At 39.5% G+C, this 25911-nt stretch overlaps 1 protein-coding gene across 1 annotated transcript in view; it reads left to right on the top strand.

The window, feature by feature from the left end:
* The window catches only part of LOC119415214 (receptor-type tyrosine-protein phosphatase F), a 194309-nt gene that overhangs the window by 146463 nt on the left and 21935 nt on the right, over positions 1-25911 (top strand). The window contains exons 21-26 of the mRNA XM_037682373.1: positions 7370-7524; positions 9139-9150; positions 11113-11225; positions 16866-16963; positions 20492-20615; positions 21002-21177. Of these exons, the coding sequence (XP_037538301.1) occupies positions 7370-7524; positions 9139-9150; positions 11113-11225; positions 16866-16963; positions 20492-20615; positions 21002-21177 (678 nt within the window). The remainder of the gene's footprint in view (positions 1-7369; positions 7525-9138; positions 9151-11112; positions 11226-16865; positions 16964-20491; positions 20616-21001; positions 21178-25911) is intronic.

Here is a 25911-nt window from a genome sequence, read left to right as displayed (position 1 = left end):
AATAAGATGTTTTCATTGTAAGCTGAAACACCTTCTCTTTTGTCTTTTTTTTGTATGCATTTAACACACCAAACAATTTGGCGGCTGCTGGCAGGCTGTCTTTGATTGCCGCATAAACCTCTTAACTGCGCTTTTTGGATAAGTCAGATACCACAGCAGCGTTTGTTTTTTGTCACCCTCCACATGGCACTCGCTAACATTTATTACCAAACACGCTGGTGCAGAAGGTAAAGTGTGCAGCAGCACCGCCACAGTTGGCAGAAGCTGCTGCAAGCAGGCTCTTCACCAGACCCAGGAGATTAAAACAAGTACTGGAATAAATGACTTGTGTCTTTACTAGCCTTCCTCGCCACCAACCCAAACTCCCCTAGTGTAGATCAAAACAGACCGCCAGGGTTTAATAAGCCCTCGTATATCAATGGCCACAAGCAGCCGCCAGCGGGTGAATGGAAGAAGAGAAGGAAGGGTGGCAAAAGGGGAATAGGAGAAATAAAGGAAAAGAGAATGTGCCTTCATGTTTCCTTAGCACCCACAGCAAATAAACAAGCCGGGGGAAGTGTGAAATGGGATGATAGATGCTGGGTGTGTATAAACAGTATCATTTAATGTGGAAGGAGAGTGGGGGAGGGAGGAAACATGCTATGTGAAGTGAGGCAGAGTGGAGGGGTGGTGTTGAAGAGCAAGAAATATTTATTTATTTATTTTTGCCTTGTGCCCAGTCCAGCCTGTGAGGCTTAGATGAGACAAAGTGAACCTGTCGCAGACGAGGAGATTGTGTTAATGTGTGCCTTTTGTATGGTAAGGAGTTTTTGGCAAAGTGAAGAAAAAAAATGAAACAGTGTGATTACTTGTGTTCACCATATTTTTGCTGCTTAAAGTTCCATACGGGCATTTATATTCTCCTCACTTGCATGAAGAATTTGCTTTGTTGCAATAATTCTGTTGCTCTAGGCTCAAAGCACCCATAACATTGAAGACTAGCTTCTTTTGGAATTTGAACGGCTTTGACAAACAGTATCAAGAGGGAATTATGAAAACAAGATGGCTTTTTTTGTGTTACAATGCATATTCAAGTCCAACTTTTCAGGGGTGGCACAGATGCAGGCATCAAATGTTCAGCTGTGCTGTGTCACTTCCACTCCAGAGGAGCCTTCCTCCAGCGATGCCTCCAGTTATCTGGATTCCTTTTATTTATTTATGATATTTAGTTATTTATAAGAGAAGCACAAAGGAACACAGAATAACAAGTGAGTGTCCAATTTATTATACAATTGCATACACCGATCAGTCATAACATGCAAACCACTGGTAATGAGGTGGAAAAACTTCTTTTTTCACTAAGTTCTTTGGGGAAATTGGGATTTTATTTATGTGGAAGCCGTTCTGGCTCTTACCACTAACCTACACACTGTTGCAGAGCAATCATGTCCTCCTACAGCAACAGAATTTCTAACAGCAATGACCTTTCTCAACAGGGCAAACCCATCTGCAACATTGCAAAGATTGTGCAGTAACATCTTGAAAAGGTTGAACGGATTGACATATACTAGATGTTAAATTCTAACACTGATCTTTTATGGTCATTACCAGATTAAATGATCGTTGAAATGGCAATCAGACTATTACATAAAGTGGGATATTGGGAACATACAAATCCATTATTTTTTAAATCGAATGTATTGAAATTCTTGGACCTTGTAAAATTCAAAGCTATACAATTTATGTTCAAAGTAAGAAACTGTCAGCTTTCACACAATATTCAAAAAATGTTTTGTGATAGGAAGGGGGGGGGGGGCGGTTAATTCAAGAGGAGAAGGCAATTTTAAAAGCAGTATATCAAAACAACCTAGAGTTTTTGTATATCAGTGTGTGGAGTAGATCTATGGGATGGATTAAATGATGATCTCAAACAAAGTACAAATACCAGGGGGGAGTGGTGGCGCAGAGACTAGAAGATGGGCTTGTGATCGGAAAGTCACAGGTTCACCTCCCGGTACCATCAACATCAAAATGTAGGTGGAAAAGGTGGAACACCCACACCTCCCTCCACCCTCATTGGCCCCACCCTGGGCCCCTGAGCAAGGTCCTTAACCCCCACCAACTGCTCCCTAAACATGTCTCTCTTGAAAATGAGTTCTCGTGGCTCAATGAGACTACCTGTATAAATAAAGGCTAAATGAAAAAAAATTTATATATTTATATAAGATAGCTTCAAAAACAGTATAAAAATGAGCTTATTGAAAAATATGTTGTGTAGGATGGGTGTTTCAAATACCAAAAATGCTATTGTTGATATTAATAATGTGTAAATAATTGCTTTAAGCGTCATTTAATGTGGGAGTATTATAAGGTTTATTTGGTGTTGGGAGACTAAAATGATTGTATATTGATGTGTATGACGGGGGCAGAAAATCCTAAGATCTTTATCCTCTACCTGCTCCTTTGTGTAAAATTTCATGTCATTTGGCATGACTGTTTTTTTTTTCTTTCTTTCTTTCTTTGTTTTTTGCTTTTTATTGTCTGTTCGAAATAAATAAATAAATAAAATAAATAAACAAGCTGCTGTTAAAAATCACTGTTGGATAACATGAAGCACAGCATTTTGCTGTTTCAAAATAAAAGTACTTCAAAAATCAAGAGCTATGCACAAATAATTACTAATATGTTAGGTCATCGTTAAATTAGAACTAGAATTGTACAGATCGACTTAAAAATCCTCAATCGTCCCAATATCAGAAGCAGAAGATTAGGATTATGCGTTTGATTTTGAATGCCTTTTGTAAAAAAGAATTAAAAATGGACTATATAATTCTACATGTTCCGTCAATCACTTCAAAACAAATTCTGCCAATGGCAGCTTGGTATTCAGACAGTCTGAGAGACTAAGTGCAGTTTCTGGTCCTAAATGGTGAAAGAGACATCCGAGGGCAAAAGTGAATGTAGAAAGGAGCTTAAGGAATGAACTTCGGGACAAGAAAGAGGATTCATCAGAGCAGACAGCACATTTCTGTTTCTCATAGATAAAAACAGACTATCTCACTTACTTTTTGTACCTCATATTTTTTGGTCTCTTTATCTCCTCACTCTCCCTGTCTCTGGCTTTTACTGTGCCAAGCAGCAAGGAGGAGCGTGTGGGCTCCTCAGCCTCCCCGGAGAGGCAGAGTGAGCTGCGGATACATAACAGGCATGTTTGTTTGTCTGGCACACGCCCTGCGGCTTATTTAAGCCATTTTTGGAGAGATGGGGAACTAGCATGATTTGAACAATGATGATTTGAAACAAGTGTGCCTGCGCTGTGTGTAGCAGAAGCTGCGTTCAGGGAGTGGCCGAGCGGATGCTCCATAGCCTACAGGTCTTGATAGCACGCTGGATATATCACGTTCAAGTCAACTTTATTGTCGTTTCCATCACATGTGGTACATGAGGTTTTTCATTCAACCTTTATTTAGACAGGTAAATCCCATTGAGCCTCGAGGACTCATTTACGAAAGAGACCTGATTTCAACAAAGAATGATGACAACAATGGACAACAGCGACAACAATAAACAGTTATAAAAAGTCATACAGATTTTTTTTTTTTTTTTTTACAAATAGGATGGCTAAAGAAAGAAAAGTAACAACAAACAGCTAGATTCTAAGGCAAATGTAGAAAACTAAAAACAGGAGCATGTCTGCATTGGTCCCTGCCAGGAGTCCAACAGATTCTTAAAGGTGGAACAAAATTGTGTACACCGGGTCCCAGTTACACCCAACAATAGCAAAATATAAAGTATAAAACAAAAGAGTAAATAAGGACCTAAGATATACACTAAGATATACGCTAAACAAATGCCAAACGGTGCGCTAAAAGAGCTAAGGCATACGCTAAACACTAATAATGAAAAACAATATGGCGTAACAACAGCAGCCCATGTAGAACTCCAACAATTTTCAGTCAGATCATCTGGACAGTTTCTTTGTTTGCTGAAACGTTTCACCTTCCATCCAGAAGGCTTCATCATTTTGATTGTCTCATAAAATCAGTTTAGGTCAAGCTCTCAAAACCAATAGTGAAATAGAGAATAACACTTTAGCTAAGTTAGCTGAAGATCATTGTTTAGTTGCATATTATCTAAAATAAGGATTAAATGAGACTGACACAATGAAATGAATTGCTGCTGCAACTCGTTCTTTTTGCACTCAAGTTCCGAACTCTTGAAGTTTCTTGACTGTTGGAGCTCCAGATGAACATATACTGGTATATTAAATCTATGGTATAGGTCGCGACTTGTGAATATATCAGTTGCTGGATCGACAACAATCATAGGCTACAGATGATGCACAAATACAACCAATTTCTGTAAATTCCACACATATGTGCTTGTAAAACAGAGCTGCAACTTTACAAATGTGACATAACTAGCTCATCTGCTAGTGGAACAATTAGGCGTAGAAAAATATTGTGAACCTTTCACATCAGCATTTTTATTCATTTCACTAGAGTTGTTGCTTTATTTAGTCCATGCACATTTGACAATCTTACCACAGTCAAGGTATCATGGTTAGTCTTTTGAAACTGGTGCATACAAAAAATTTCAGACAACTGCAAGCATTTTTTGCAGCCACACTTTATGTGAAAACCATCCTATAAATTAGCTCTTCATGTTTCTTCAATTGAGAACTTAAAATAAAGTAAAAAACATAATCAGCCTCAGCGCGAATATATGCATTGAATTTTCATTAGCTACGGAGACATTTCAGATCTCTGAAGTGGTGTTCAACAGGGGTCAAAAATACAAAGCTTAATACCCGAAAGTTATCTACTCTGGTCATCCATACTTAACAGCGTGGGGATTGCACATAAAGAAACTAAACCTCTCATGACCCATTCTCGTCCAAAAGTACACACAATAATTTTGAGTTGTAAGAGATCTACTAATGTCTCTCACTGTCTGACTCACTCTCAGGCTCACACATTCCTTCACAGCACCACTGCCTCTTTGTGATACTGCTCTGTGAGGGCAGAAGCATTATTAGCTGCGTGACTGAGCTTTTATCAGATATTAGGGCCGTTCAAATGGATGATCCCACTACATCGCCGTGACCAACAGAAAAAAACCCTCTCTTTTTGTTCAGACCTCTCCCTACTCTTCCTCTCTTATCCATCTCTGAAAGAACAGCTGCAGTTATTTGTTACTAAGGCAAAAAAGGGAACATTTTCCCAGGATTCCCTGCAGGGCTATGTCCCTAAGCCTCTTTTGGGCCCTCCAGAAAGAACAGGAAGCCTCGCGGTGTCGTCACACTAGCAGTGTACCATTGCAGTGCTGCTTCTCTTTGCTTTTAGATAATAGGTTCCTCTCAAAAGCCCAGCAAACTCATCTCACAGTGTGTGTTTGTATGTGCAAGAGGAAAAGATAAATGAAAAACGCTGCTTCGAGCTACCGCTGTTATATGAAAATGTGAATCTTTTCACTTTCCTGCTTGAGTTATCTTGTGTCTGTGCCTAATATCAGTGCACGCTGGTTTGCACGTACACGATTGAGACATGCTGTACCACGCACACACCCATAATGTAAATTTTTCCGGCAGTTGCCCAAGAGTACGAGAGATACCAGCACTATATGACAGAGCCCAGGACTCTTTGAGCTCATCTCAGCTTATCTTTCCAATTAATATCTGCCTGTGTGCCAAAGAGCGCGCTGCTGTGCAGCTAATGATGCGGATTACTGCTGCCTGCTGCCCCGCCACTCCTGCTGCATGCTGGGAGCCCAATTCCCTTCGAGGTCTGCGATCTGTCACCCATACCCCTCCGCACACCCCTCTCCTATCCCCTACCTGCACATCTTATCAACATTCAATAGGTGGCACGCTGAGCTCTAATGACAGATGCCGCACACCTCCCTCTTTCTCATCTGTCAGCTAGCTCTTCTCAGTTATTCTCTCCCTTTTTGCATCTATTTTTTTTAAAACACCATCTTGCATTGCTTTGTCAACTCATTCCTCAAATAAAGAAAAAAAAAACACATTCACACACACCTACGTGTCTCCACTCCAGCCCTCCCCCTCTGTCATTTAGAGACGATAAGTAGGAAGATGTCTCATTTACAACCAGGGTGGAAACGCACCCTTACCGTCACCTCTTTCCTCCCCTCCTCCTCCGTCACGGTGTGAACACTAATGAAGAAGAGATGAGTCCTCGTCTGTGCCCTCATTTATCTCAGCGAACCAAGGGACACGCACGCTTATCCACACCTTTCTGTCATTACCACTCATACTTTCTTTTCTCACGCTTGCTCTGTCAGCGGCCATTTCAGTTTCCTTAAACTGAAATTCTTTAATAGAAAATAATAACCGCATTAGCCAAGATGGTTGTTGTTTATGAGAAAGTGTCATTTGGGTTGAGTAAACTTTGTTGCTTGTTGTCTTGCTCCATCCCTAAAGTATGTCCCATTACTACAACAGCATAACAAGAATTTTGCAGAGCATACAGTTACCATATTTTCCGGCGTATAAGCCGCTCTGGAGTAAAAGTCGCATCAGCCAAAAAAAGCATCAAGAAGAGGAAAAAAACATATATATGTCACTTCAGCGTATAAGTTGCGTTTATTATGCGTCACCGCTGATCTGTCGTGTTTATTATGCGTTTATTTAATGGTCAAAACAGCTTCATTTTGCCTGGGCGGCGCCATCCATCCATCGCGGCCAGAGCCACTAGCTCTCCAGCGTTCTTCCACCTTTACCAGCTGAGTGAAGCAAGCACGCACGGAAGGACTCACTGTTGCAGTTCTTAGAAATTTAACAAGATTAACACTTAAAACCAATTATTGGTTTGCTCGACATTATAGCAAAGGTGTGTTTCGATTTAACATGTCCTTAATAAATGCAATTTATTGGTCAAAACAGCTTCATTTCGCTTGGGCAGCACCATCCATCCATTCATTGCGGCTGGAGCTGCTAGCTCTCCAGCATTCCTCCGCCTGCACCAGCTGAGTGAAGCGAGCACGCACGCGAGGACTCGCTGTTGCAGTTCTTAAAAATTTTAAGTGTCAGTCAAACATTATTATCAATGTGGGGAAAAAAAAAAAAAACGTATACAAGTTGTTTCAGCGTATAAGTTGCAGGACTGACAAATTATGCAAAAAATTGCGACTTATACGCCGGAAAATATGGTACTTTAGCTACAGAGGAAGCTGTATAATACAATTCTGTAACTCTTTTCCTGTCCTTAGTGTCTGACTTTGCAAAGCCAAACACCATTTTGAAATAAAGACTATGTTAAGTTATAAAGTGAAAACTTTGCATAGATTATTTATTTTGGGGCTGAAGAAACTCAACTCTCATGTTGCATATTTTTTCCTTATTGTTTTATTTGCTTGTTTTCTTTTACAGATGACTTTTTCAGCCAGTCCCTACTCAGACCCGATCCAGGTCACAGCAAGGATTGAACAGGGGATGGATCAGCCTGAAATGTTGTGGGTCATGGGGCCAGTATTGGCAGTAATCGTCATCATCATCATTGTGATTGCCATCCTTCTCTTTAAAAAGTAAGAAGTCCTGCTCATGTTTATGTTTCCCTTTTTTTGTGTGTGTGTTGGTCTGAGGTTAAACTGCAGTGGCAACGGTGATTGTAAGTTTCTCCTGGTTGCATCAGGAATGGTAATAAGACACTTGCACTAGGCTGCTCACTATCCAAACAATAACACTTAGTTTCCTTACCACAGTATACAGTGTGATGGGAAAAGGATTGATTTGTATCTCAGACAAAAGATTCTGGCCCAGTTGGCTGTTGTCAACAATACTATGTGAAGTGTCAGAAGAATTGGCAGCTGACATAGCCGCTCTAATAAAATCACAGCTTGGCTGTCAAATGCTCTTAGATAGGAGTGAAAAATGTGTTTCGGCAACACTGTTGGTCATTTTAAATCAGAAACAGAAGGCTGCAGCAGAGGGCTTAGCTAAAAGCTCAGTCAATATCTCCTTAAAGCACTTGAGCGGGCCCTGCGCAGTATGCCGTGATTACAAATAGACGAACAAAATGCTCTGGAGGATCAGACCCACAAGGAATTGTACTACTTAGAGTAAAACAATTTCACCATCAGGTCTTTATTTGACGATACCTAATAATCTGTGGTTAAAAATGCAGATGGTTTTATATCCTGGTTTTATATTTCGAGTTAAAACTGCTCTATGATTTATATACTTTAAAAATAATTTGCATTTAGTTCTGGTCTTGTTTCTGTTTCTTTGGATTTTTTGTCACAGTAAAGTTTTTATTTTTAAGTTTTATAGGTCAAATAACTAATCATCCATTCTCACAAACATGATTCAAACATAAATAAATGTATTGGTCGCTAACAAAATTGAGCTAAACTGCTTTTCTGTCATTGCAAACAATTGTTTCATAATTTTTTTAATTATTTCTAATTTTTTACCAACTGCTTTTTAAAGACATGCTAGTTCTACGGTAGCATCTTTAGCAGAGGAACATTATTAAAATGCTAATGTGATTTGGACATCATAAAGATACCATTTGGACAGAAATCTATTACCTGCAAACCACTATTTACCTGTCTTTAAATTGCCCTGATTAAGTCCCACATTCTGTCTTGCCCTGGCGGCTCCATTACAGATTCTAGATTTCACATCGTACCTGTTCTCCAACCTGCCATCCACAGAATGTGCAGCTGCTGTCTTCAGTGGACTTAAAAAGCTGCTGGTTAATAATAGGCCTTGAGACAGCTCACTGCTGAGTAGCACATCCTCTGTCTGGAAGTCCTTTCTCTCTGTAGATACAGATTGACAGAAGGGACTGTAGGGAGGAGGCTGTGTGCCCTTTTCACTGTGTACTGGCAGTAAATGTGCATAGAAATAATCACACTGTAGCTCTGGCTGCTATTGCTACCTTCAGTGTCACCAAGCCCGGCACCAGCAGCAAATAATGATAAAACTGTTCTCAACAGCCTCCGGCAACAGTTTGGATAATTCTTTTTGTTCTGTGCCTACATTTCTTTCAGCAGATATTTTGTGTGTTCTGTATATAGTAAAATGTTAGAGCAAAATGTATTCAAAGAAAATAAAAGTTCATGGGTAGGAGTACACATTAACTCCTCCCCCTTTTTATCTTTTTTTTGTTGTTGTTGTTGCCACAATTAATGCAGCAAACAGGAAAGGTGGGTAACATCGATTCTAACTTAATGTGTCCATCGCAGCTGTGTTGTGAAATTGATGTCCATCTGCTCTTTGGGGTTGCAGAGTTGGCTACCTCCGCTTTTGAAACAAACAAAAACAAAAAGTAAACCTTCAGATAGGATTAAAGCAACGTACAGACTGAATTGGACAAGACGTATAAGACAAGAGAGGCAGCAGACTCTGCAACCCTGTGTGACTGAGGTCGAGGGAACTCCCAGGTCACGTCCATGTACCGATGCATGTTCCACATCCAGTGCCATTGTTCCTTCTCAGATTGTCCTGTCTGCCATGGTTTGTCTCCATGCTGTGTTTCATTATCAAGCAAGTGACAGTGCGCCCCTTCAAGACTGGTCCCATCTGAATATGCCAAGGCATCACCTGCTGCTGAATGAACCATTGTGAAGTAAACGCCAGCTGAGGAAACTGCTCAAAAAGACATGTTCCCATCTTTTTAAGCTGACATTTTTCGTGGAGACTCATGCCTCTACTTTTGGCCTGTTTTTTTGTTTTGTTTTTTTTTCCTCTGCCTCATCGTGGCAGGAGCCTTAACAAAGAACCCTGTTCTACCCTCATTAAGGGCTACATTTACTGCACACAAACACTCGCACTCCATATGTGTGTGCGTTCTCCCACGTCTTCACCCTCATTTTATGCTGAAGATTAATAACCCCACAGGGTTTTCTGCCATGTTTACTTTAGGGCAGCACTAAAGCGTCATGTAGATTGCCATCTGATTAGGTCAGAGGGACACATGAGACGTGTAGAGAACAGATCACAGATGCCAAACTCTTAACCCCTCCCTCAGCCCAACCCAGATCCAGCACTGATCTCTGGGAAAACTGGACACGGTCTGGCTCGGCTCTCAGTTGGAGAGGAAGAGATGCTTGTCAAAGATTAGCCGTCATGCAGTTCATATTAGCTTAAGCCCCTGCAGCATAAGATAACAGGTGGCGGTGAGGCCCTGGTTCCAGCAGCTAAGGGTGGACCAGGTTAAGGCTGCGTGTGCACCACCGGCGTTGTGTATTCTCACCACGACATGCCTCGACAGAAGGCCCTGCTCCTTCTTCAAACCGTGCTCGCCACTTGCAAATGGAGTGCAATGAGATGTGAAATTTCCACAGGGCGCCCTGATGCTTCTTTCTGCCCATTTCCATTTGCTGTCAGAAGGTTTGTGTGTTTGCAGCTGTATGCGTGAGGGTATGTGTGTGCATCTGTGCGTCTGTTTGTGTGTGTTAACAGATGCTGGCTGTCTGAACACAGGCGGACTGCGTTTGCGGTTACTTTCTCCGCCTGATGGACGAACCTATGCTCGACTGAGCTAAGCCAGTCCAAGCTGCGCTGTTCTGTTCTGCGCTTTGCTAAACTCAGCTAGGCCAGGCCTGGCGGCACAGGTGCTGCAGAACTGCTCTAATTATCCAGTGTTGTGCCACCCAGCTGATGAGCTAATTACAGCAGCCGCCTGTTTTCCTCTCAATCTGGAAAGCCAGTAAACACAATGTGTTGTTAGCACACACACACGCAGCAGTAGAGAAGAGCACACAGTTACGTCTTTCCAAACACATACTTGTGTTCCCCACACAGCAGCTGTCACCTTTCCAGCAACAAACCCAACCTAGCACACTCTAGCAAAATTATAGTGTTCACATTAAATTCAAGTTCTTCTCAAATTAATGGGGATAGGACCCTCGTACGTACCGTCTCTTGCATTTTAGGTCCTCAAAACAAGTTTTGAGAGCCATTAAATGTGCTACCAGCCTCATCAAGTGTGCAAATGAGTCAAAGTGTGTGCAGGGAGAGTAATAATTGATGTCATCTTAAATCATCCTGTCATTTTTACTTTGTTTGTTTGCAGAACCCGTGACTAAGTTAGAGCTCCTGTATTCTTCGTGAGACAGTCAGAGTATAATGTATTTATTGCTTTTTGTGTGTTTGTGCCACCCCAGAAAGCGAGCATCGCCCTTACCAAAAGATGAACACTCAGGTGGCGTGAAAGACTCGTTGTTAGCCAACTCCTCCGATCCTGTGGAAATGAGAAGACTCAACTACCAAACTCCAGGTAATGGTCATTATAATAATTTTTTATTCATTAATGTGAAGTTCATTTAAAGCTTGCACTTCTTTGAGAAATAAAATTGTAATTAATGGGAAAGATGCTTCGAGAAATTTTCAATCACCAAAATGCTGTGTTATACTAGTTTGGAAAATCTGAGCCACCAGCAGATTGCAGCGGTGATTCACGCCAACCAGTCTGGAACCAAATGCCGTATTTTTCACTCTATAAGACGCGTTTTCTTTTTTTTCGTTTGCATAATTTGCATGCCCTGCGACTTATACACAGAAGCGACGTATTTATGGATTTCTTCCCATATTTATAAACCAATTTTTGGCTGAGATATGACCATTTTCATTCATTCTTACTGAAAATATTGAACACTAACATTTTTCAGCTGCTAAATGGCTGCAGAGCAGTATGGCATGTCGTTGTGTCATGTAGTAGGTAAAAGTGGCTATTAATGACACAGTCGGCTTGCCATAGTCTGCCACCTTCGTCCAGCTCGCCTGGAGCAACAGTCAAATCAGCTTAATTTCACTGTGCAACCCTGGCGAATTGCAGTTGATTTGACCGTTAAAGTCCTTTTATTAAGTAAAAGTTCAACTGAGACACACCTTTACTTTAAAGTCGAGCAAACAAACAATTGTTTTTAGGTGGTTATCTTGCTAAATTTGCACAGCGACTCGTCCATTGCATACGCTTACTTCCGTGTTTCGGCTTTTGAAATGCTTCTGATTTGACCGTCAAAGTGCATTTATTAAGCAAAAGTTAGACTGAGACACACCTTTACTATAATTTTGAGCAAACAAATAATTGTTTTTAAATGTTAAGTCCTCCTGTGCATGCCCCAGCGGCCACCATTTGGCAGCCAATCGATTTCTGGCACAACACCGGCCCACATTTCCGGGTTGTCAGCAATGACACGTAACAAACGTGACGCGTTAGCTGTGATACATAATAGATGCAACTTACAGTATATGGCAAAGCAACATATTTATGGATTTTTTTCACTTTATTAGACATATTTGGACTCATGTGACTTATAGGGCAGAGCAACATTTACGGCAGAAAATACGGTAATTCTGAAGTGACCTTAATCTGAGTCTCTCATTCAGATCCAGATACTCAGAATAAAAATTAAGACACATTTTACATTAGCTAGATTTGTTAACTTTTACAGTTTGAGCGTTTGGAGCATCAGTTTCTCCATATTGTAATGGGTATATAAATACAGGAGGATGTGTGTGTGCTTGTTAAATTGTGTTAAAAGTGTGTGCTAATGTCTGTTTGGCTTTTAATTAATGCAGTTGTGATTACTGTATTTTTAATGCAACCATTTTTCTTTATAGCGAAGCTGTGATTCTTAATGTTGCTTTCAAAAAAAAATTTCTGCCAAACTCTAAGCTGTTCAGAGTGGGTAACCTGCGCTGAGAATGTCTCCCTCGGTCTTTTGATGGCTTTCTCTGGTTAGTTGTGGTATTTTTGGATCTTTTCTGTTTATTTGTGGTTTGTAGCTGCTGTGACTGTTTGATGATGATGCTCTGCTCATTTTGTCGTCCATCCCAAGGCTGTTAGTTTGATCAGTGGAGAAAAAAATGTCTTGTAAGGTGAAACTAAACTATTTATTTTGGTCATCATACCCAGCTGACAGTATCAGTGGAGTCAAGCTGACAGATTTCTGTCCACACACAGCTGTGAAGTGGGTGGGTGGGAGAAGAGGGTGACTTGTATAAGGGTGCTCGTCTCAGCATCAGGCTTCTTCCTATTTCCTCCTGATCTTCTTCCTCCTCCCCTGGTCCTCACTCCTCCTCCCTCCATGAGCTCCTTTCATTCCCCCCCTCACCCCCACAAGCTGGTAATGAGTCCTGCTGCCTCTGATGTCAAGGTGAGCCAGGCCGAAGGAACAATGGAGCTGAGAGAAAATGTCAGCCCTAGTGCACGAGTGTGTGTGTGTGTGTGTGTGTGCGTTTTCTCTTTTGTGTGTAAGTATGTGTGTTTCCCTTCTCACGGGTTATTAAAGATCCCATTTGCCATACACACACACACACAACCCTTTGAACTCCTGCAGTGGAATTAAGCAGTGCTGCTGCTCTGAAAGAGCCCGGTTCTGCCATCCTCCCACTCCACCTCTCTCGGCTTTTGTCTTCCATTTCCCCCTGTAGGGTAATCCCTTTTTCTTTCCTCTCATTCTCTCCCCTCTTGCTCTCTCTGTACGTCAACACTTATTTCCTTCTATTTCTCCCTTACCACCTCTGTTTTGCTTCAAGTGTGGTGATTATCGAGAATCACAGAGGCTCCATCTAGATCGTGAAATCGTATGAGACTTCAAGCTTGAACTGAGTGAATATTGAGCAGCCTGTTCCTTTATTCTCCTGCTCGTTTTGCATTTAATTCGTCCCCAGCAGGTGAACACTCCGGCTCTGATTCTGATTGTTGAGTCGTCTTAACAGCAGCTCATGTCTCCAGCGTGTTTTTTTTTTTTTAATAAAGTTTTGTGTATTTTTTCCTCAACACTCAGAAATACAGTTTTATTTCATTTTTTCATACCATATATATAAGCTGAATTGTAGTTTGTCCACTTATTCTAATAATAACAATAATAATAACAATAGTAATAATAATGCACTTCACAAATTATAGTGAATTGTTAAGATTTTTCACTCTTGTGCTCTTTTCTGTACATTTGGGTGTAAATTATTCACAAAATCCAAAAGGTTTGCAGAGACTAATTTCGCCATTGTATGGAAACATACAGTGCTGACATTGTGATGACATTATTATTATTATTATTATTATTATTCTGGTTGTTACTGAAAAGACATGCTGTGATTGCAAAAACTAAATGTCTGCTAAATGTTAACTGACGTGCAGAAAAGTAAAAGCCTTTGCAAGTAACGAATTTGTATTGATATTCTAAATGTTTTATTACAAAAAACGATACATCTATTCATGTTTTTCTGCTTCTGCACTCAGTTATACATGTATCTAAATCACTGTTTTTATGAGTGAACAATGCCATAGTTTGTAAAGATTCAAAAGATTTAACAACATTTTTTAGTTGTTATATCCACAAACAAAGAATTGCTTACTTTCACAAGTTAGCACACCTATTATAAATAATTTGCTTGTATTGGAAACAGTATCTTAATTTGACGTCTATCAGTATTTATTTTAAATGGAGTCAAATAAGTTACAGAGAAAAATATAAGTAGGCAAATGACAAATTTTAGCTGATAAAACTGATTCTGTTTGGTCTAAAACGGGTCTCATTCTGCTTAACATCTGAATTGTCCATCTGATGTTTCTTAATGCAACACGAATAAACAGAAGAATGACATTTGGTCACCAGAGTTTGGAAATGAACAAATTAGACCCACTAGGACGTTTTAAAACAAAACACATTTTCCTTAGCCGACCATGTGGTAACTAAACATTTTGCAAATCAGCTGTCTCATTTGTGATAATGTGAAAATCCCCAGTAAGATTTTAAACCAAAATCTTTAATTTTTTTAATAGAAATACTCTGTTTTTGTCAAGCTCACAGAATAACTAAACAAGATTATCTGTTGCAAATCCATGCCCTTTAACTTTGTCATTAGATTTGCTTCTTTTTTACCTTCTAGCAGTTTCCACAAAGTCAGTTGTTTTGTTCTTTATCAGTATTAGTTGGATTGCAAAGTGTTTTTGACTATCCACACTGGTAAACAACGAATAATTTTCTCCATAAACTGTGGAAAACACAGTCAGACTTTGTACAAGCAGTCCAACCCTGAGGTTAAAAGACTCATTTGATAAAAAAATAGGGATTCCAAAAGGATTATCAAGCTAAACTTCTTTATAATTTTTTCTTCATTTAGTTTGATCGTAATCACCAACTCATTAATGTATTTGCATGTAATTTATGGAGGCCATCGTGTAATTTGAGGATAGCAGTAATCTTTCAAATGTGCTCAACTTTATTTTAAAATAACATAAATTAGAGCATATTTATTGTATTTAATCCATGCTTCCAGATCTTACTAAGCCTGAATCTACTGAGGCGATGTTGTCATAAACAATAACATAATGGTGGCCAAAAATACAAACTGGAAGTTTCCTCGTGATTCAAGCTGTAGTAACGTGTAGTTATTAGTTCAGTACACTGATTGTTCTCATGCTGTCACAAGAGAGGTTGTTAAGGTTAAGCTTTTTGTGCAATCCTTTAGCAGTCCAGAGTGCACTATTTGATTTGTCCTGAGAGGGTCAACACCATCTGCTGTTCGCTCTTAACTAGCTTGAAAGGTTATTTGCAGATACTGCATGGCCCTAGTGTGATCCCGAGCCACCTCTATTGATTGAGTGTTCTTCTTCCTCCTTCCTTTACTCTCCTCTCTCAACAGGTCCCAGCTCTCATCGCTGCCCCAACACTCCAAGTTAGTCTGTTTTCTCACCTACTGCATACTTCCCACACATGCAGCCTTTCTTCTTCACTTCCTTGCTCCTGAACCCATTCCCCTGTTGCGATCCTGACAGACATCACAAGCTGACAAGCTTGTAGCCTCTGGCACTCCAAGGATGCAGCAATGGCCTACTCCTGGCTGTGAACTTCCCACAATGCCTTTATGATGCGGAAGCAGAGGACACGTGGCTTTATGGATAGTTGAGCAAGGCAGACAGCTACATTTGTTTGACATTAGTTTTGTTATTTATGGGTTCACCCTCCATTTAACCAAAAACTTAGGCCTCCACAAACACACATTCATGGTAATGTGTTCACTGGCCTCTTTGTGTGATGGCATTAAATTTGTATAATTGGTCAGGCCTCATCATGTAAAGTGACCTGAGTTACCAGCCATTAGCTATTAACATTAAAGCAGTAATAAGCATGCAAAGGTCCCCACCTGAAAACATGGCTTTTGACCTTACAGATGCGCCCAGCCAAAGATGCTAATGTTAATATATAATAAAGACCTTTTTAAATTGTCTGATCTTTGTCACTTCAAGGGCAAGCAGTGTGTAAGGTTAACAATGCTCTATCTTTAACCTTATTTGTTCTTCATGCGTTGCATACAGTTAACTTTTCACCCATAGAGCTAGTTCCCTGCATTTAGGTACGGAGCCTTGTCATGTTCTGAAGTCTAGGGTGAATTTGTGTTTTTAGATTAGCAAAAGGTCATCCCAGGGTCCAGCAATGAGGAGTCTGTTGTTTAAAATAAACCAACGCAAGTGCAAAGTGCCATTGCAGTACAAAGTGGTATTATGATTTAATTTTTTTTGTAGCGATTTGTGAGTTTTCTTCTTTTTTTCTGTTCCTGTCCCTACCACCAAGCTAAGTTGATGGAGCCAGAGAGATGTCTGTATCATGCTTCCTTCAACGGAGCATGCTCACTCGGTCACTCATGTGCATCTTCGTTCCAACCTCGCCTCTGTCACTTAGCATGACGATATCGCCAAACGTCATCAGCCTGTTTCAACGTGTGCACTCTGTATTCTTGTTTGGGTTTTTTTACCTCTCCCCATGCACAGTCACCTCATGGTCCCACTGGCAGCATCACTCACCTTGTGGTTCGACCATTGTTACCGTAAATCAATGTCCATTTTATTGTAAAACAGCCAAGTCTTACTCTTTCCTCTCGTCCCTTTCCTTCTCTTCCTCTCTCTCAGGAATGAGGGAGCACCCACCCATTCCTGTCATTGAACTGGCTGACCACATAGAGAGACTTAAAGCCAACGACGGCCTCAGGTTTTCCCAGGAGTATGAGGTAAGAGCAACCTACCACTGTGGTGCCAGTAATTCCTGCTCTTTGAAGAATATAAATGGGTTTCTTTGTTATTGTGTCAGGGAGGACCTTTTTCTTTTTGATCTCATATGCATGTATTCTAATGGATTATGGAAGACTTTTTACATTCTTCACTCATTTTTACAACTCCATTACCAATCCTACTAGGAAACCAACACTTACATTAAATGCTGGGAGATGCGCTTTCACAAAACTAGCAGGTGGTGGGGCGCTTAAGCAATCTGTGTTCGTCTTGCTCTTTCCCTGAAGAATGTTTTTGCAGGCGGTCTCTCCATTGCAACTCAGTGAGGGATTATCTCTTGTCAGTGTTCTTCTTCAGAAAAAAAAAAGGAAAGGGGGACAAATTTGCATTTAAAGTGGTACATAGTTGATTTTGGGTCTGAGCAAGGCCAGACGAAGAAGAGCAGCATCCTTGAATACAGAAAAACACGATTTGTCTTTTATTTATTTGCTTTGATTGTTGAATCTGTCTGTTCTAATCAGCCCTATTGGATCCAAGTAGAGCGTTGCAGTGGTTGTTGATCTTTGCTTTTAGATTTATCTAGAAGGTCATGTTCTTACCTGTGTCACTGTGTTTGTGACCAGTGTTACGATGGCAAGAAATGCTGCTGTGCAGTTTTGCACTCCTAAAAAGAATAAAACATTTATTTTGCTGTCTCCCTAATATCATAAGTCCAAACTTAAATGTTTATACCCGTTGCCTACATGAAAGGAACTCTAATTCACATTTTATATATCTGTTTATTTATTTATGTGTTGTGTTGAACTCATAACTTAAATATTTCTAGAGGTATTATTTCTATAATAAATGCAGTTTTGTGTTTTATTTCGTTTCAAGAAAGTAAAAGGCGTTCCATTAAAATTTCATGCATGATCTTTTCTCAGTTGTAGCACCTACAGTTAAAACCAAGGCAAAAAAAAAATTTGCATTTGATTACTTTAGATATTGTAGCTTGTAGTGTCATAAATTGTTCACCATGAGATTATCTCACTTTTTTGGCTATTTATATCTGTAACAATAGCCTAACGCTGTAGCGTATACCCAAAAATAACTTTATATTCCTATTGTTGTTGCAAAATGTCACGTTAAAATATGAAGTATATGCACAATTATTTTTTGATAAATTCCAAATGGGATGGTAAATGGACTGCACCTTTCTATCTTATTCAAAGCACTTTACACTACAATCTGTGCCCTTTCATTCATTAATTTAACCTTTATTTATACAGGTTAATCCTACTGAGCCTCTGGGACTCATTTACAAGAGAGACCTGATTTTTTTTAACAAAGAGTGATGACAACAGTGGATAACAACGATAACAATAGACAATCATAAAAGAGGCATACAAATGTATTTATTTATTTATTTTTACAAATTAAAATAAAATGGCAACCAAAAGGACAGTCAAAAGGAAGAAGTAGTGGAAAAAAACTGCTAGATTATAAGGCAGTGTAGAAAACTATTTACCCATTCATACAGCTCTTTACTATATTTATACAAAGACTAATCAGAGCTTTATCACATTCATACATGGATGGGACACACACATCAGAGGTGATGAGGGGTTCGGTGTCTTGCCCAGGAACACTTTGGCATGCGACTGCTGGTGGAATCGAACCCCCAACTCTTGCATTGGAGGACGACTGCTCTAACCACTCATCCACAGCCACCCTATAAATTCCAGTGAAGTTAACAGTAAATGGAAAGATTATTAGGCCTTGATCAAATTTAAATGCTGCATGTTGCTCCTTGAATTGGTGTAAAGGAACCAAACCAGAGAAAGTAGCTGGAATTGTAGGCAAGTAGTCCAGCTTTACTGCGAAAGTCACTCTTACCAGGGAAGACCCCCCTCCATCAGCCAGCAGATGGCCATTTCTTTGTGCCAGCCAAGGAGCTGTGGCAGAACCATGGTGCTTTTTCCACAGTCGCGTTCACCGGCTGCTCCCGTTGTGCCAACCCCAAGGCACAAAATTAGTTGAGGCTTCGCCACTTCCTCTGCTCTATGTATTATTAGGCAGCTTGACATGTTCTTTACCACCAATGCTAGTCAGCTTCATGCTGCGCAATGAACACTCTGGATAATGAGTAGAATTAGTAAATCAGGCTTTCTGCAACTCCAAAGACTTTTTTCCAGAAGCAACATCACACCACAGTCGTCATGAAGCTGTCATTACGATAATTTGAAATATTTTCAGTGCTTCACTGAGAACACTTTGGGCGTTTGTTTCTCACCTTTTTGCCGAACTTGTTTGCTACTTGTCATCCCTCTAGTATGCCTGCTGTGTTCACTCAGCTCTCAAATGAATATGACATGTTTTGACTGCAAATGAAATCGTTCCCTTCATAGTGCCGGGCACAGGCAGAGAAATTGGCAGTGCTGAGCTCATCAGCAGCAATAGGCCTCTGCCCCCATGACTCTCAAGGCTGAGTAATTTGTAGCTGTGATGACGGATTTGTGCCGTATGAGCACTTCACATTTTTCACATCCTGTTTAGCAGCAGCCAGCGTGCTCATTCTTTTTTTCTGATCAGACTCTTCAAAAAGCTTGAAAATAGCTTTTATTGTATATTGCTACCTATGTAGGCGCCACTTTAATCCAGAAGTCAACCTATAGAAAGCTGTATGTTGATTGCTGTTTATAACAGAGAAGCCAATAGTTACATTTCATTTGCAAATAGCTGAAAGCAACTTAATTCACCTCATCATTAGAATGGTTGATTCGATTGGTCAGCTAGGAGTTCAAATGGTGTGTTTATAGACATTTTTTTCTATTTTTCTCTTGTACGATGGCAACATTAAGTAAGTATATAAACCTCAAAGGTATCGTTCTTACAGCTGCTGGATTTGTGAGGCGAAAAGCCTGTGGAATTACTCTACAAGGTTCTGGTGTGAGAAAACGGGGATCGATATGAAATAGCAAGAGACATTGTGACATTATCCAACAAGGGATAGGAGACCATCACATATCTCCCAAGATCAATATGTATGCAGTCTACTGTTGCCTTTTGCCAGGAGTCAAATGACGTAAGAGGAAAATTGCTAGAAACAGAGAGGGGCTAAAAGGGAGGAGGTGAAACAAGAATACAAGAAGGAAAAAAGTTACTGAAATAGAAGCACAAAAAAAGACAAAGAAAGATTCATGCTTAAGTACCATACTCAATCTACAGAATACTAACCTCCGTATGAGTCTTCAGAAACATTATGCAAATTCAAGGTTCTTTATTGTCATTCGCAGCATGTGGTACATGAGGTGGAACCAAATTGTGTACTCAAGGTCTCAGTTTCTCCCCAAACTAGCAATAATATAAACTATTAAAAAGAAACGGTATACAAGGGTTTAAGATATATGTTAAACAGTAGAAATATAATATAATCCAGTTTATTTTACTGAAAAATTTTGCTTTCCACTGTAAAACTCAAGTATTTTTTGTTTGTACTTTTCTTTTATCTCTTCTCTGTCCCCTGTCTTGAACTTATCCTCTCTCAGTCTATTGATCCCGGCCAGCAGTTTACCTGGGAAAACTCCAACATGGAAGTCAACAAGCCAAAGAATCGCTATGCAAACGTTATCGCCTATGACCACTCGAGAGTGGTCCTCACCTCTGTTGATGGTAAGAGTTCATGGAACCACTTAACCCCTCAGATTGCTATTGACCGACACTTGTTGATTTAGGTCTCACTCTCAGGAGACATTCTGTATTCTTTCTGCTGGTTTAAAACACTTTACCCACAAACCCAGTGCATCCTGTTCATTTAGACTGTGAGTTATAACATGTTTTTGAAGAGAGCTGTGTATTATAGCTAAAATATTATTACTAATTGACTGAAACTGGTTGGGTTTGTACAGAATGTGTCGATGTGCTCCGAGAGACAGATGTCAATAAGTGTATTATTATCTTGATTAGACTGATTAAAATTACCTTCAGTTGTTGTTGTTGTTAGAGCTTTAGTGTACTTTGTAATGAGTTATAGCCCAATATTTTTCTCCACTCTACAGCCGTTCCAGGCAGTGACTACAATAATGCCAACTACATTGATGGCTACAGGAAACAAAATGCTTACATTGCTACTCAAGGACCTCTGCCTGAGACCCTGACTGACTTCTGGAGGATGGTGTGGGAGCAGAGATCCAACACCATTGTCATGATGACCAGACTGGAAGAAAAGTCACGAGTAAGAGTTTACAAATACATACAATTGATGATATAATCAACTATTTCTTTCATTGTTTACCAGCTTGTTATTTCACATTACATTAAATTTCCTTTTATTTGTTTATTTCTTAACACTTGTAAAATTTGCAAACCCTTCAGTATATTGCATTACCTATAAATATCTACCCAACTGAAATTTTTGTTTGGGGAAAAATACAGATAATCACTGAAAGTACACTCACCAACTTACGGTAGTAATAAATTACTGAAGCAAGCAGAATATTCTTTTTTTGTTTGAAAACATCAAAATGCCAGATTAAATGATGTAATCTTTTTTAACACCCATAATTCCTCATGAAAACAAAACTCTTTGTAATTGTGTCTCGAGGCAGATGGAAGATAAAGAAATTACTTAATTTTTTTACAAACTAAAGGTGCTGCAATAGCAGGTATCTCAGGGATATTTAAAAAAAATGGAAATGATGTAGGCAGGAAATAAACTTGACATGTCAAGTTTTAAACACACAGGTACAAAGAGAAATATTCATGCAGATAAAAATGATAGCAGGGCTTAAAAAAAGACAGAAACAGTAAATTTGTTCCAATCAGCAAATTAAAACTTGGTGTCAAAGTATAATAGAATATGCACTTACCACAGTGTAACAAAGGAAAGCTCTTCAAAATAAAGCTAGAAGTAAATGTATCTAAAAAGGAAACGTGAGTCCTTGCAAAACCCGTTGCCAATAAAAATTGATTTACTTGTATCTGCTATGATCAACACCAAGGAGAAAGTAAATGCCCTTAAACATCAAGCAGTTGGTATTTAGAAACTTAAAAGTGGCTAGATGAAGCATTTCTTGACTTCCAACAAAGTTAAGTGAGGTCTTCTGGACCAGTTTGATGGTGATAAGATGTTTCAACATTTCAACAAAAAAAGGAAACCGTCCAGAGGACCTGACTGAACTTTGTTGGATTTTTTTTTACCTGGATTATTGAGCATGAACTTTGACATTTCTTGGCTTGTATTGTTATACACCTATGTAGCTAAACATTTGGAGACTCTAAAACCCAACGATGCATTCAGGCGGATAGACATCTGGACCAACTTTGAAGTAGGATTTGTCAGCCTGATTAAAGTAACAAGAACTTCAAAGAATAATTTGATTGTCTGTGGATAATATAATTTGATGTTGCTTCTCCTGACTTTTCTGCTATCTGAAAAAAACTTCTGCATAAACTCTGTTTAAATGTGTGTGTGAAGTATCACTGAACAACAGCTTTGTACTATATCCAGTTTTCTCTCCTGTTGTTTGTTTGCCACTTATCATAGAAGTATGGATTGCAACTTGGCTTATGAGAACAACACTTGCATTCCTGCTGTTGAAAGTATGAACATTTTCAGCCCAATAGCTATATGCACAAACGCACTGCAGCTATTTTTAGGGTTTTTATAATAACTCTATGTCTGTCATTATCTGGAATGTGCTTGAGGAGTTCAGCTCTCAATTGCTGCACATTTATTTTTGTAACACTATACTGACTTTTCCCAGTCACTCTCATCATTTATATATATATATATTTTTTTTTTTTTTTTTTTTTTACTTAAAGAGGATTGTCACCTAACTAAATTAGCTTGCTCCTTAAATACATTAAGTCTAATAAAAGTTTAAACAAAAGAAGTTGAAATTAGGAATGGGTTTCTTTAATTACCATCAGAAAAAATAAGACTCACAAATTCCTCAGAGAGAGAAGTCAGCATGAGCCTTGCCTTGGTATTTTTATTTGTGTATGCATACAACACACTAATGAAAGAGTCCTTGTACTAAGAAATGAAAGTAGTGATAAATGTACCTGGAAAAACTTATTCCGAAATCAGAAACAAAATGATTTTTGAGAGGGAGACCTCAATTCTTTTAGACTGAAGCTGTAAGAAAGCAATTGTTCCATCAAAGTAAAAGCTTCTCTCTCCAAAAAAGAAATCGCCATTTGTTTTAATTCAAAACCATTAGTGTAATCAATCACTTGGGCAAATTATGGCCACATGGTTGCATGGAACAGAGCTCATTTATTTGTACCTTGGGGAGCATCTTCAGCATTGATGTATTTGGTTCAATGATTTTTATTACACATTCGCTCCACAGCAGTTACACAGGTGTACTCACAAGCTACTTTTTATACATTTGGTGTGTCTAAGAGGTTTTTTCTCAGCTCTATGTGGCAGATAAACAGCTCTGATCCCAGAGACACGGCAGCACATACATACACAGAGATTAATTAAATTGGGAATAAAAAAGTGACAGAAGCAACATGGGGAAATGACAGCCTTTGAGCCTGAACCAACTCCAAACATGCATTTTAAAATCAACAGGCTTAAAGAAGAGAGAAAAGCACCCTCTAATCACCAGGTTTTAACTTTTTTTTTTTCCCTGTTCAAAACAAAAAGCATTTTTATTCCAACCATGGTATCATTCAAAAGGTAGATTAAGCAGTATTATTTATAAACTCCAAGACGGTGGAGAATTCCAGTCTTAACCAGATGTTAACAACTTCAAAACACTATATTGTTATACACATTTAAACAATATTGATGTTGTAATACTCTTTGCACATAAATTACAACCCTAATTACAACTAAATGACAATGTTTAGTGAAATTACAGTAAAATGTTGTGAGTCTTTTTTCATTGCAGCGTGTGCCAACAGTGAATTCGACTAATTAAACTGCATCTGCAGAGACAACATTTACGTCAGTAGAACCAAATGGCAAAAAGAGTGAAACAAATAGTGTTTTGGCAGCAGGTAATAAATATAAATGTGTTTTTTATAATTTAGATTATAAATGTTTATTTTTCTTACTGATATAATTTACAATACATTAGTCATTCATTCAATGCAGGGGTTACGTTCCGGACCCCTCCCACCCATGTGTGTACAATAAGTGAAAATCTGCAAAGTAGTGATGTTATATTTGTTTTTTTAAGGCTTTAGACACCCTTCTCAGACTTTTGTAATGTTCTAAACTCTTAAACCTATGTCATTTTAACAACATACTTATAGGTAGCTACTAAATTTTACTCACCAGCTCTGCAGAACAGCAGTGGCTCGGTTATGCTCCAACATGGTTCTGTTTCCGTGGACCTACCCTGCCGGTTCTGGTCAGCTCTCTGGGTCAGGGTAGTGGCGGTGAGCTCGAGAGAGAATGCCGGAACTACGGCTGTGCGTCCCTGCTCGGAAGTCCTCGTTTTCCAGCTACCAGCTCTCGGGTTCGCCGATGGGTCCGGGTGTCCGGTTCTGCTCCGGTTCTGTGCAGCTCTCTGAATCCGCTGGGCATCGAAGTCACTGTACAGAACCAAAGTTTTTCGTATTAGATCAAAACTTGCCCTCTACTTATTTCAGTAGAAAGCAATGGGGCTTTTGGGTGGGGCACTGTTGGCTTCTGGGAAATGAAGTCCTTATGAGCGGTGATAAAGTATGCTTATGGAGAGAAAATTACAAAATGGCGGCACCTATCCGAAGTATTTTATTTTTTTGTTAACTTTTTACTGTACAGTATCCAGTACTGTCCCAATCACGTGAGTAATATTAAAGTTGACAATCGTGTCCTGTACAGTTTTTTTTTCTCGTGTTCAATCTTACTTTAAATGATAGCAAAAGAGCGAGTCCACGAAAGTCGAACCACGAAGTAGTGAGGGACTACTGTACTGCTAGTCCTTGAAGTCCTCATTCAGCCAATCTTTTCAAAGATTTTATAGGAAATGGCTTTCACCCTGTCTCACCTTTACACCAATATCAGGCTTAATGATGAAAAGAGTATCGCTTTATACAAGAACAAGTCATGTCTATTTTTACTTCCACCACAAAGAAAAGCCCAATTAATAAATAATGTTCATTTCAGACAAATAGCCTTTGTGAATGAGCGATTGAACCTCTCACCAACTAACTTGACTCATGCCAAATTGTCCAGGAGCTGAACAAATAGGATCTAAAGCAGGCACATTTGCTCCTTCCTCTTGCTCAGTCATTACAAGAGTGAAACTCTAAAAGGTCAGGGCTTTAAATGAGACCAGATGTACCGCTCACACATGCATTTGTGTGTGTGTAGAGATAAGACACCTGCTGCTAAAGGCCAGGTGACGACATGTGAGAAGAAGGGTTCAAAGCAAAGGCAGACGATAGTGAAACCTGCAGCTCATGTGTGCGTCAATGTGAGAGGAGAATATGCCACCTAACCTCAGACAGAACAGAGATATTCATTACTGAGGTGACTGCTAATCCATATGTTTGTGCTGCAAGCATTTCCCAATCACTCAATTGAGTTTCTCCTGTGAGGTTTGCCTCTGTCTCTGAATGGAAGTTGTCTCTGGGGGAGGTGAAATGTGAGAGGAAGAATTTTAGCACATTTTGTTTGTCAATTCGTACCAGCTCTGAGACAGCCAAAGTGACTCCAAATGTCAACTCGGCACTGTCGTATCAATACGATTAGCTTACCCACGGCACAGCTCTAACTCGCGGTTATTCAAATTGATAGCAGTAAGTTCTAGTCTCTGCAGTTGCGGCATTAAAGACTTCTTTCTTTGTTTTGTTTCGGTGCGTGTTTAGAAATAAATCATACACAGTTATTAGAGTTTTTCTGCCAAGCTGCTAGTCAGAGGACCTTTAACAGACTGAAAATTGGTGCAGCTTCTTGTTAAAGACACATGGCCAACAGGATAAAAATGAACAGGAATTTAGCATTGAAAACATCCACAGGGAA

Source organism: Nematolebias whitei, chromosome 9, assembly GCF_014905685.2.
Source record: "Nematolebias whitei isolate Nwh7 chromosome 9, NemWhi1, whole genome shotgun sequence".
Classification (NCBI taxonomy): domain Eukaryota; kingdom Metazoa; phylum Chordata; class Actinopteri; order Cyprinodontiformes; family Rivulidae; genus Nematolebias; species Nematolebias whitei.
Note: the sequence above shows the minus strand (reverse complement) of the source record. Positions and strands in the feature narration are given on the sequence as shown.